The 13,522-nt window shown below is 42.4% G+C and overlaps 1 protein-coding gene across 1 annotated transcript in view; it reads left to right on the forward strand.

The window, feature by feature from the left end:
* The first annotated feature begins 386 nt into the window (after positions 1–386).
* The window catches only part of LOC129381681 (uncharacterized), a 186,718-nt gene continuing 173,582 nt past the window's right edge, over positions 387–13,522 (forward strand). Inside the window, exons 1-4 of the mRNA XM_055064723.1 lie at positions 387–527; positions 3,067–3,164; positions 5,308–5,441; positions 13,202–13,302. Coding sequence (XP_054920698.1) covers positions 5,346–5,441; positions 13,202–13,302 — 197 coding nt within the window. The 5' untranslated portion in view covers positions 387–527; positions 3,067–3,164; positions 5,308–5,345. The remainder of the gene's footprint in view (positions 528–3,066; positions 3,165–5,307; positions 5,442–13,201; positions 13,303–13,522) is intronic.

Raw genomic sequence — 13,522 nt, forward strand, 5'->3', positions numbered from 1 at the left:
TTGCATATATGTTCACCACCTATTTAAGTTGTCTGCGATATTATTTAACCAAAATTTCAGACCATCGCATATGTATGCAAGCTTAGGCAGTTCTAAATAGTTAACGATCTCCTTGATAATGATTAAACATAATTTATAGGGATCCGCTTCAATGTAGATCGTTCTGGAAATTTCGGCGTTGCGTCATTCTTCTCGAAAAGTTATTGACGCCGTCACGTATTCGAAAACCCGCTAATACAGCAATTGCTTCGTCTCATTGTGGTTTCATGGACATACAAAGCAGCAATATATTCGTAAGAGAGACGGCTTTCACGGGTGAATTGCTACGAAACCCTGATGCCCCAAAGAACAATCGCCATAGCAACACGCCGGAGCCAATCAAAACCTTTTTCGATTGGCATAGTGCCGAGTAGCCAAATATCCCCTGCCGCATTAGACCTCGAACGCTCACTTGAAGGGGACCGCACGTTTTCAGCCATAGTACGAAATAGGCCTAAGAAGTTTAAGCAGGAGCACCTTCAATTTGCGTGAGCATTTCTTTTATAAAAATGATACTACAGCACATTGTAAATTATGTGTTGCTTTAGACGCTAAATTCTACCGATCGAAAAGTGTTTCTTTTGGTGTGGACAGGTGGATATGTACGGCTTTACTACAGCGCCACTTGTGCACAATGCTCCTAATGTTAAATTTAGTCATTCTAAATCATACAGTTTAGCGGTTATTGTCTCCGAAAATGCAATACCATAGCGGACGATAGGGTACAGCGGATTGCGAAGTCACTATTGGTTTCCTCGGGCAAGTGCCCCGTCGTTGCGCATTAGGAATATTAAGAATTATCTATATACAGTAATCATCGCCCCTGGAAGAAATACAATACGGAGCTGGCTTCGCGATGAATGTGAACGTTATTCGGATTTGTGCCGAAGCAATCTAGCGACAGACTGCATTGCCACCGTATTGTCACAGGCGACATTAATGAGACGTATATGCAACCGGGCTGTTGTCACGAATACAATGGGGATCGCAATTCATTGTCATCCCCTTACGGTGCGATGTCAAATAGTGACCTTGTCTGATTGAGTTAATCTGTATAAACGGTTCGGTCCAGCGTTTTTGTGTATAGCTTCTCAAAATCTTCTCTTACTACTTCGAGCCGCTACTTATATCTGTAACGGATTTTGTCGTACGAATCCGTTCGCTGCTGTATTTTACACCAATGCTCCAAAATGTTTGCTTATCTTGACAGCTGATCGTTTATGTTTGTATCCACTTTAAATTCAAGAGCTTCTGCAAGGTATAGGATACCATCGAGTATCAATGCGTACATAGGTTCGTTTATATTTAGTATGGTGCTGAGTGTATTCAGACAGAATTGTTAGAGGCTTCGGAGGGACCTGCTTGAATGTAGGTTGTTCTAGAGGTTTCGGCGTTGTTTCATTGTCCTCGAAAAATTAACGACGCTGTCACTTATTCGATAGCGCACTAATACATCAATGCCTTCGTCTCATTGTGGTATTGTTTACATACAAGGCCGCAATATATTCGTAAGAGCGAGAATTATTTGGTATTTTAATGTCATGTGTCCATTGCTACTTAACGCTGATGCCACCAAAAAACAATGGCCTTAGCAATACGCCAGAGCCCATAAAACTCTTTTCCGCATTGCCCAATTCAGAATCACGAAATATAGCCTGCCACAGAAGACTTCCAACGCTCGATTGAAGTGGTCCGAACGCCGTCAGCCGAGATTTAGGTTTTAAGCTTCAGCTTAAGGTTTAAGAGGTCCAAGCAGGGGCATCTTCAGTTTGCGTAAGCATTGTGGTTTTTTTTTATTTTTTTTTTTGAACGCGAAGCTGTTTAAGACTAGTTTCTTCAGGATCGTGTCCCTGTGTAGACGCATAACTATCATCATCAGAATTGGCTTCAGCATCATAGGCTTCTTCCACAGCTAGATCGTTGGCGCCCCTCGGCGCTAGCGCACGAACACGCTCTTGCCACTTGACCCCTCTTCGTCATCGTCAAAAATGAAATATTTAATTAATTATTCAGTAAGAGACACAAAGACGTAACAAATTTTATTGCCAATTACAGCGAAGCTGTTAAAGGTTAGTTCCGTCATGGTCGCATGGGTGTGTAGACACAAAACCACCAGAGATCCCGAGATACCCAAGTAGTGTGAATGACGAGGGTCAAGGAAATGGGCCGAACCCCGCATTGGTGTAGGTGTCCACAAGGCTCATTAAAAATTGGCACATACGCAGTGTCAGTTTTGAACACAGTTCCCACAGCACAATAGCTTGAGATTCTTCCTATTAGGTTGCAGACTGCCGTTTAACACAAATTGACCTCAAAACTAGTGTAAAAAAGACACATAAGCATAGCAACATCCTGGAAAGTGCGTAAGTATTCTGATAGTGCTGATCTCCTTAAAAGACATGCTTATGCGAAAATAATAGCGCAATAACGCTGACAACATACAAATGAAATTCCCGCTTTGTAGTTTCCCTAATTATAACGCTACTCGACGCGTTCTACAAAAATATTTACAAAATACCTCTCAGTAGCGATAGTGCGGCCGAGAGTTCCACGCCTCATTTCATATGTAGCATGTGCGTGTTACATTGCAATTATTGCGCTTCCCAAAAACCATTCATTTCGTTTTCCATTTTACTACGTTTTCTTGCTGAATCGAAAGTCACAGTACTGCTGTTGTCAATAGTATAGAAGCTAAATTAGATGTGGATATTCCAAATTTGAATGTATGTTCACCACCTATATGGGTAGACCCGCGCCGGAGCTGAAGCAGATGTTAAGCACTCCCCATACGTGGGATGGTAGTGAAGATAGTGAAATATCGAGCCGACCTGCGGTGGAGGTGAAGCAGGCGTTAAGCACTCGCCATACGTGCGGCGATGCCGAAGATAGTGCAACGCCGGGCCTACCCGAGGCGGAGGTGCAGTTCGCCTTTAAGGGGCCCACATACACAGCTTCCCTGGTCATCCTTCTTCTGAATGGAAGCGCACTGAGTCATTTTGTTTTTGTTTTTTCTATATCTGATTCTAGAGCACATTATACATCTGGGGTTGCTTCAGACACAAAATTGTACCACTCGAGCTTTGTTACCTATAGAGGAGACAGTTCTACAACTACGGCTTTAAAAGGTATGATGATGATGATGATGATGACGATGACGACGACGACGACGACGATGGTGATGATATAAGGTGTATATATAAGATATATAAAGTCAGCGGTTCCCGCAATTTTAAACAGTAATTCTAACCCATACTATTTAGCAATTACTATCCTTATCATAGCAATCCTGTTGCTGACGGTCCGGAACAGTGTATATTGAAGTTCCTAGGTTTTCTAGTGCAAGTGTTTCGGCATTGCACAACGCTATGGCGTTATAACGTTAAGATATTCCACACTTTGCAATTGAATGACTGCAGCCTTCCACGATTGGTCAAGATTTTTTCATGCTACTTCCACTTCGCTTATTTGGCATGCGACGTCAAGAAAACCGGGAAACCTCCTGATGTCACATGATGCGAATTGACCAAATAAAAATAATTCTTTCGGATAATACGCCTTCGTCATCCTTGCCACTACGCAATTGTTCAAAATTTCTTGCTGTGCCCCTTCATGTGTCCCTAACGCGACGTCAGAAAACCGTGAAAACTCACCGCGTCAAAGTCACACGCACGCATTAAAGAGTCATTACAATATTGTACCGAACCAAACTGAATATTTTTGCGGTGGCATAGCCACAGACAGCCCTGCTCGAAAATTAATAGGAGAAGGCTACCCACCGATCGCACTGGCAGTGGCTACACACACGTACTGGGGATATGGTACTTACATGGCAATAGTAAAAGAATGTGTTGAAGCATAACGTAGCCGAGCCCTTCCAACGGTATATCACATTGCCCTGCCACATTTTATTGTCTGAGAATTCGTTTTAGCTATACTGTCACGTTCCGGTTGCGCGCCGCTGCGATTTTGTACCAGACACCGCAAGCTAAGCATGACGAAGCGGAGCAATTGCAGACGCTGGCGCCACCTTCCTTATCTGGTAACTACTTTCCCTGCGCTTGCATGGCCCAACGCCTCCTAGATAGCAGGCCTTTGCACTCTTTTCCAAGCCCGCCGTAACAATATGGATCCTTTATAACTCTTCTCCCTGGACACAATGCGCCATATAGTGTAACTGCAGAGAAATCTACGTATGACGTCCGAGACGAGGACTGTGGCGCGTAGGTGCCTCTGAACGCCGAGAATTGTTCCCTGGCTTCCAGTACAATCCGTGGCACATACTCAGTGACCCAAGTTGACGAGATGTTCATTAAAATGCAGGCACATACTCAGTGCATTTGCGGCGCAGCCCACTAAAACCTCAGGTTGCTGCTCTTGAGGATAGCCTGTGACATGGGTCAGATTCCGCTGAGCATCGCAGCAATGTAATTAATCTTTTCTATCATTGTAGCGCGGGACATTTGCAGTGGCCGATCCTTAGTCGTCCGAGGTAACAAACACGCTTACTGATACATTGGTCGATCTTGTCGACGGCAGCCTTTTGGATCGATGAGGTTAGACAGCGCGAACGCGGACAAAAGGCGGCTAAAGCGGCGGCAAGCGCAGACAAGCGGTGGCACCACGTGGCGACTTCAGCGCATGTCTTCGCTTCTCACCTCTTTCACCATCTTCCGCCTATGTTCGCGCTGTCAAACGTCATGGATCCACATCAACTAGCCCGGTCGCATACCCGATCACCGTTATGTGTGTGGAAATGAAGCGCAGACTCATTTCCTTGGAATTCGCGAGATGGCACCGTCATCGACAACATATAATATCTGTAACATATAACATCTGTAAACAGCCGTTCATCAGCACGGCGGCGCGCTGGAATTCGGGAACTGTACCAGCGGTTCTTTTCAGAGAGTTGGTATTGCATCTTTGCATATATCGTGTATTGAATACGGCTATAGAGCAAATCCAATCTACATGGAGCGACAGCCGACCCTAAATTGTTAACAGAGCCACATCTTTCGGTTACGCAAGCCCTCAATATTACGCAAGCCCTGATATTCCGAACAGCACTCGCTAAAATGGTACCTTTCATGTTCAATGGCCAACTCATTTTGTCGATGAGTCGCGTGAATGCAACTGTTGGGAAGGACAATGTCAAATTGTGCTGCAGGGGCGTGTGCGCCATAACGCACTCGGCATTCACGTCTTCAGACGCGTTTTTGAATCGCAGCAAAACTATTGGCCTTGAATGAGGTCTATTCCTTATGGATGCAGGTAGGCACAGCACCCGTGCCAAGGTTGTTGTAGACAAGATGATGAACTACAATCCCAGCGATGCTTGGCCGCTTCCTATTTTGGCACAGTTCATAGAAGTTCGGGAGAAACGAGGCTTTCATCAAATATACCCGGTAAGTCACCACACATGCCTCAGCGGGCATTCAGGACCGTTTAATAGAGTCATTACAATAGGCTGCTTCCTCACAGAGCTCCTAATATCAGAGCGGGAGCGCATAACATGACTTAATTGTGATTTAAGTCGGTCATTCAAGCATTTTATTCTCAAGGAGGCGGGGAGGGAGGGTGGTATCTTCGACTGACAGGCATGCAATGAGAGGTCAGATCAAATCCTTCAGGAGCATGCGGTGTCCTCCTAATACATTGCCATCAACCTGTGTTGAGAAGGAAAGCTATAGCACGCCGTCATGCGCACGACAAATTACATAACTGGAGACATCTTCATCCCGGTAGTTATTCGTGCACTCATCGCGCCAAGATGCACGGCGTCAGGTCAGTGGTGTAGCATACTCTGTTTCTTTCCCTTATAATGGTCGCGCAGTGGCTGGCATCACGCGCACGACCTTGTGTTGTATGTAGTAAACTTCAACAAATAGAACAAAAAGCCTGAACCCAGTGATAAACGGCGACCCTGTAACTCATTTACTGAGACATGAGTTTTAAATATACTAGAAAAAGTTCTATTCTTTATGTAGAAAGAAAGAAGACTGGGATGAAGCATGGCTTGACATTGGAGCCTAGTCATAACCCTTTATGGGCGCGTTTCCTACCGGCAAAATACAAGACAACAAAAGTTTTCTCTTACCAAATTTCAATAATGTGTTCGAAGCTGCTAGCTAGATCTCGTGGGCCAACACTGAATGACAGGCGGCAAGCGTTATTTATTGTGTTAGAACAAGAACACTGGATCAGCACCAAAAAGTTTGGCACGCAACTCACTTTTGTGAAGAGGAAGGCCGAGGCCGTTTTCTCTGACTGCAGTTCTGTCACCCAAATAATGTAAAGCAAATCAAACGTGCACCTTTGGTTTACCTATGAAGAAAGCTGTCTCTTTGAATTACGAACAAATTCACAACGTGGTCTGCTGTGAAAACGTTTGAATTTCTTGGCCGGGCGTTTAGTACTTATACTTATTCATTCATTCATTCATTCATTCATTCATTCATTCATTCATTCATTCATTCATTCATTCATTCATTCATTCATTATGAAATACTAGAGATTCTACATACTTTGGGCCCTAGCAGGAGTGGTAATAGTTACAAGTTGGACAAAATACGCGATAAATAGAGATATGTGCAAAGTAAACCAGATAAAACAACAAAAAGCAGCAAACAAATCAAGCACGAATGTATCTGTTGAAGCAATTAATAAATAAATTGTACAACAAAAGTTACGTACGACGTAAAGAAACTACAGCCAAAAAAGGAAACAATAACTTCTAGAATACAGCAAGGTTGGAGAGGAGAGACATACATAACACCCACCACTGTAGGAGCAAATACTTCAATGCACGAAACGACGAGCTGTTCGATCACTTCCGTGCTCTGTAGTTACGTTCACGGAAGAAGGTGCCACTTGTTTACCGTCCTAGAATTTTTGGGGTATTGTATGGGTCACTCTTGAAGGAATAAAACGGTAAATTGAGGATGTCGTTAAGTGTTAGATGTAGGATCTAAGGCCCACTCCCTAAGGGCAGATGGGCTCTGAATGAATGCAAATCAGCGTAGTCATTATGCTTCGTAGTCTTTGTATTTCGCTAACTTACGCAACTTTGGCCTCGAAAGCGGCATTCAAGAAGCGAGGGAAATTGCACCTTCACAAAACCCATGTTTCAGGTTGTTTATTTTCATAGGTTAAGGAAAGAGTAACTTTGATTTTCATAGTGGCGTGTTGTTTCCAAGCGGAATGCATGTAAAGCACGTGATATTTTTGAGTGTAACCACTGAATTATTGGAGCCTATATTTGTGAACGCAACAATTACTTCCGGAAGAAAGTCAAGATATGTTTTGTGTCACTGAATATTTATTTCCTAAGCGTGACATTGAAACAAGTTACGACTGTTTTCTGTGAAACACATGTTGAAGTATGTTCCCCCCGTATAGAATCTCCATATCTGTCCATGTGTACGGCTAAGCTCGACTTCAGTACAAGAAATAGAAAACAGGAAAGAAAAGAATTTGCGTTGTGATTGGGTACAAAAACAACACATTTTGCATTGAAATTGTTTGATCGCTTAGAAACAGAGCCAGATAAACTATCACCCATGAATCATTACTTTATTTTGTTCCGAATTTGACGAAAGACAGACACCTACACACCTAGCGTGTAATGCGCAGTTTCAGGGCGCAGCTTTGTTCGGGTAATGACATTTCTTGTTTGTTGAGAAAACGAAGGAATGCGATAGAAGTGCTACCTGTCAGACTGCCTTTGCGTTGACGCTACCTTTAGATTTTGCTCCTGGCTACGAATAAACAACTGCGCAAATTTCGTTTAAAAAGCGACACCGTTAGTGCATGACAAAATTATCGTAATTTTTTTTTCGGACAGGGTTTATCTGGACTTTCACACTTTAAATTCAAGTTTATTTACCAGACAATATACTGGAAGATTCGCTGGGCTAAAAAGCGTGAAAACGGCTTGACGGGGCCCACGTGACCGTTGCATGACAGCGGCTATACAAGGCGGACAGGTAGAGGACTAAGATACGCCGTGACACTGGCAAAAATGAAAAAATGAAAAACATGCAGATTACAATGCCTACTATACATATTCATAGATCACACAAACACACTTGAAATACGATGCACATAAAAATGCATATGCAAATTACAACACATAGTACAACATATTAATCACTCACACAATTAAATCCAAAATGGCCAAAAACATTTTTCGAATGCTTTTAATGACTGATTTGCAACCAGTATATATATATAGTAGATATTTAGAGTTACTGAATCTTTTACTAGCAAACAATAGAACAAGAGAAAGAACGTAACTGTTTTTACTGCAATTGGTTGTGTTTTGATATGTGTTTAGTGTTGTTGGGACGTTGTATGTCAAAGTTTGATATTTATAAGCAGTACGAAATTGAGGTATAGACCATATATGGGTCTTTCTTGTACGTACTGTAATAACACAACGCTCTAGACATGATAAGGCTGTAATAAAGTGCGAGAGTTCTCGGTTTGGAAAGTAGAATGCGTTCAACAAACGGTATGAGTAAATGTCAACCCGAACAATACTGAACCTTTCAAATGATTTGCAAGTGGTTCCCAGACGTTCAATGTTTGCAATGTAGCGAATTATTCTTTTTTGTAGAACAAGTATTTTATTTATGTTTGTTTTTGTTGTTGTACCCCAAACCAACGCACAATAATTTAAATGTGAGCTAAACAACGCGTGATACATTAGAAGTTTGTCCTTGAGCGGCAGCAGAATACGGCAGCGACACACGACTCTTGTTACAGACGAGATTTTCCTGTATAGGTAGTTAACGTGAGCATCCCAACTCAAGTTCGATGAAAGGTAAACCCTAAGTATTTTATGCGTACCAACAATATCTATTTGCTGTGAGTCAAGAATTAACGGCTGGTGAGTAGGCACTATTTTCTTTTAGCACGAAATATAGCAGCTTTAGTTTTATTTGGATTGATTTTAAGTATACTGATTTTTGACCACGAGGAAATCTCCGAAAGTACGTCGTTAGCTCTGCATTTTAAATGAGGCAGGTTAATGTCAGAGATAACTATCGTTGAATCATCTGCGTATATTACGTACTTAACTGTTGTGCCCATGTTCGCGATATCGTTGATATAAACATTGAACATCAGGGGACCCAGAATACTCCTTTGCGGTACACCGCAAGCTAGATTTATTGCGGTACACGACGAGCTACATTTATTGATGTGTACACTCTGGAATCTATTTTGAAGATAAGATTCTGGTCAAAATAAGCAATTACCCCGAATGCCACTTGATTCTAGTTTGTGCAAAAGAATACTGTTGTCGAGGGAAACAAAGGCCTTGCTGAAATCTAAAAAAATACCGAGTGTGAATTCATTTTTTTTTAATGCGATGAACTATAGCTCCTTGAAATGTCAGCAGTACAGTTTCAGTAGACCTGCCGTTTCGAAAGCCAAACTGTGTATCTGTTAGTACAAAGAATTTATTGAAGAACCGCGTAATTCGAACAAAGATAATTTTGTCAAGGCACTTAGAGAAGACAGGAAGGACAGAAATAGGTCTGTAATTACTTTCTATGGCACAATCTCCTTCCTTAAAAATGACTGTTACTCTGTCTGTTTTCATAGCTTTTGGAAAAACTCCAGATTCGACAACTAAGTTAAAGATATGTGCAGGAACTTCTGTGTTGAAATGTATATCGTGTTTTATTGGAGAGATCTGCGAATTATCGGCATCGAGTGATTTAGTATTATTTAAGCACATAAAAGTGTGGTACATTTCATTTTTATCTGCTGGATCAAGAAAGATGCTCTGCTTCATATTACCGCGTCCTGTAACCAATTCCACATGTTCATTACATAGGGTTACTGCGTTTACGTAGTCCTTGAAGTGATTTGCGAGTGATGTGCCAGTTAAATCGCGACCGCCAAGTGTTAAGGATTCAGGCAGAGCATGTTTATTTTCCCGCCCAACCATATTTTTGATGAGCTTCCAAGTGGCGTTACATCGCTGTCGACTAGCATTTTCAAATATACGAGGATAGTAGGCTTTTAGCACGTCTAAGTTCTGCATTTAGTCGATTGCGAAGTTTCCTAAATTCTTTCAACACTTCCATAGAGTGTGTTCGCAAGAATATACAGAATATACACAACAGATATTTTTACTTTTTATCATTTTCAGATGCTCACGGGTTACCCAAAGTATTTTAGACTTTTTTTACAGGTTTGAAAGTTTTGAAATGAATATGTTTCGCGTAGATACGAATAAAAATTTTATTGAAGTCATCGCAAGCGTCATTTGCAGTTTTCTTCTCTTTTACAGAGGACCAGCTTTGATTCATTATGCCGTTCTGAAATAATTCAATACTCTGAGCTGTTATTTGTTGAATAATGAGCTGCCCCTGTCGTAAATTTCTATCTAGTGGTTCGTTATGGTAATTTAAAAAGACAGGACAGTGATCGGTAATATAATATATGATAGTACCTGCGCTGTAGACAATAATGTCAATATTTGTCACGATAAGATTTAAATCCGATGCTGTGCAGCATGTAATACGAGTGGGCGTCGTAATTAAGTTAGTAAATCCAGGGGGATTTAACAGGGTGTTTAGTTCGCGGTTTACATTGCTTTCTTCCATCATATTAATAGTGAAGTCTCCTGCAGAAACCAGGTGTAAGCTATTCCAATATATCCCAGCAAAAGCTATTACCATCAGCTTTAGGACTGACCACCCAACAACAACGACATCTGCTGAACTAGCTGCCTTTCGCGCTGCACTTTGTTTCGTCAATCGGGAGCCACCTCGACAATGGTCAATCTTCAGCGACTCAAAAGCAGCCCTACAATCTGTACTATCAGCTCTGCGTCGCGGGCCATTATAACAGCTCTTATTCGATATTAGATGCCTACTCCATACATCACAGAAGAAAGGACACCACATGACGTTTCAGTGGCTGCCAAGTCACTGCGGCGTCACTGGCAACGAAGACACCGATAATGCCGCTCGGGCAGCTCTTGAAGACGCACAAGAAGAGGCCATACCGCTTTCACGATCCGACGCAGCTAGCAGACTTCGAGTGCTTGCACAGGAGATCACGCTCTCTCTATGGTGCACACCAAACAGCCAGACCAACCGGAGCAACCATCAATACCACCTGCCCTCTTTGATGCATCTCTATATGCCAACTGGACTCCGCCGAAGAGAGGCGACTCTGCGTTATCGCTTATGGCTAGGGGTGGCTTTCACGAAATCTTACTCATTTCGCATCGGAATGGCCGACAACGCTCTCTGCAATGCCTGTTTTTGCGAGGAAACGCTGAGGCGCATTCTGTGCGACTGTCCTGAATATAATGTTCAGCGACAGTCCCTGGCATCCGTTCTAGCGCACCTTGACACTTGACCATTGTCCCTCGACACGATTTTCACATGCCGCCAACAGAACGCATCGCAGGACTAGGCAACGTAGTGACTACTCCGGTTTTTGAAAGAGACGAGATTGGACAAGTGGCTGTGACAATGATATCACGTACCATGCCAGATTGATGGACTCTAACGGACGATGTGTGTGCTGTGCTATGTGCTCTCTCTCTCCCCCTTCTCCATCTTTCATCGCCCCCATCCCTCTCCCATGTGTAGGGTAGCAAACCGGTTAAGCTAAACTGGTTAAGCTCCCTGTCTTTCCTTCTCCACTTTTTCCTTCCTTCCTGCCTATTCCAAAAAAGTTTCAAAGAATCATAAGAAACTGGCAATACTTCCACCTGGGAGTCGATACAATACAGAAAACAACTCAAGCTCACATTGAATTGTTAGGATTTCATAATCATCAGTTACAACAGTAAATTGAGGGATATGACATTCATTTTTTGTTGTAATGAGTAGGGCCGCACTCCCGCCTCGTTTGTTCGGACGATTTCGGCAAAATAAATTGCAACCGTCCAAATTGAATGCCTAATCATTTCTTCCTCAAGTTTCCGTCAACATGATAGCGATAAAAGTTTAATGAAATTGTTCAAGAAGAACTGCGACATCATCTGTCTTTTGGTTAAGTGATCTTGTATTAATATGTAAAACTGAGTTACTTGTTTTGTAACCTGAGCTAACGCACTGGGGAAAGGCAAGCTCCAGATAATCCATATCAAGATAATTACATATCAAGGCGGGCATACCTCTCACCTGAAGTAGTGGAGCGTCCAGTGCCATTGTCTGCGTGTCCATGTCTTTCAGCGCTAAAGAAACTCCACCATAAATAATCCACATGCCAAAATCGCAACGACGATACAATTTGTCTAGCACTGCGTCGCACCAATCTTAAAGCACATCAGCCATGGTGCGTTAGTGATACGGGCCTCTTGCAGCCAAGCAAGGGGTTGAATTTTTTGGTCGCGGTGGCAGCCTTCCAACGAAAGCAGAATGAAAAATGCTCGTGCGCCGTACTTCGGGTGCACATTAAAGAACTCCTCGTGATCAAAATAATTTCATGACCCTTCACTACAACGTTCCTCGCAATAGACTGCGCACTTACGAGACGTTGTAACTATCTGGAATCTCAAAGTTAAGTGACGCTGGTCACAATAATGAATACACGACGAGTGGCGTCACTCAAGGTTCCATCTCTGCGCTGAAATCTTCGACTAGTGTTTTTATTTACATAGGGTGAGCTATTTATTTCTTTATCAAAAGCTAAGAACCGCAGCCTTGCGGATACACTTTGCACATATTTCGATGAAAATTTTGAAACTCATTGCGCATCAGAAACAAAAAACTGAAATGGCAATTAGCATCTCAGGCGTTTATGCCTTTCATCACGGTAATTTTCCTTCAGATCTGTCGCAGGCAAAGAGCCTAATGTGTAATTTTAAGTGAAACTTGCAAACATGGATAGCGTCATACGAAAATTAGAAAAATGTTTGACTTTGAAGGCACGTTTATTCTCTACAAATTGAAAAATGTTGAGTAGTCGAAGTTGGAATGTGTCCTTCAGTCAATATTTCTGCAAAGAAACTTGTATTCGGTTACTGCCCTGATGAACACAAGTTCCTTTGGTGTATGATGAGATTGCTTGTTCGAATACTCCTCATCATCTCACATTTCCGTCTCCCTTTGAGCTTCTGCCTACACAAGGTGACAAGTTTAGCATTCATCACGTGCTGTTTTCTCACTCTGATTCTTGTTTTCTCCAACAGAACGGGTTCATAAGAGCTTCTGACTACGAAATAACTCTTCCAGAAATTTACTACAACGGCTGGACAGCTCGTCTTTTCATGCGCAGGTCAAAAGAACTACCGTGAGTACCATGATATCCCCCTCCTAATACCCGTAAATGAGCGAACCTAAAGATCTTGAGGCGTGAATGTTTGGGAAGGTGGATGGCAGGAAATGAACGCGTAGTGTTTTACTCCGTTAATCGACTTGAATAGAGGTGGTCGTCATTGTCGGTGTGCTAAGTTCTCTTAATATTAAATGCGCGGTGCAAGATCGCAGCATCGTAAAAAACAAAGTTTTTG

Source organism: Dermacentor andersoni, chromosome 11 (assembly GCF_023375885.2).
Source record: "Dermacentor andersoni chromosome 11, qqDerAnde1_hic_scaffold, whole genome shotgun sequence".
Taxonomy (NCBI): domain Eukaryota; kingdom Metazoa; phylum Arthropoda; class Arachnida; order Ixodida; family Ixodidae; genus Dermacentor; species Dermacentor andersoni.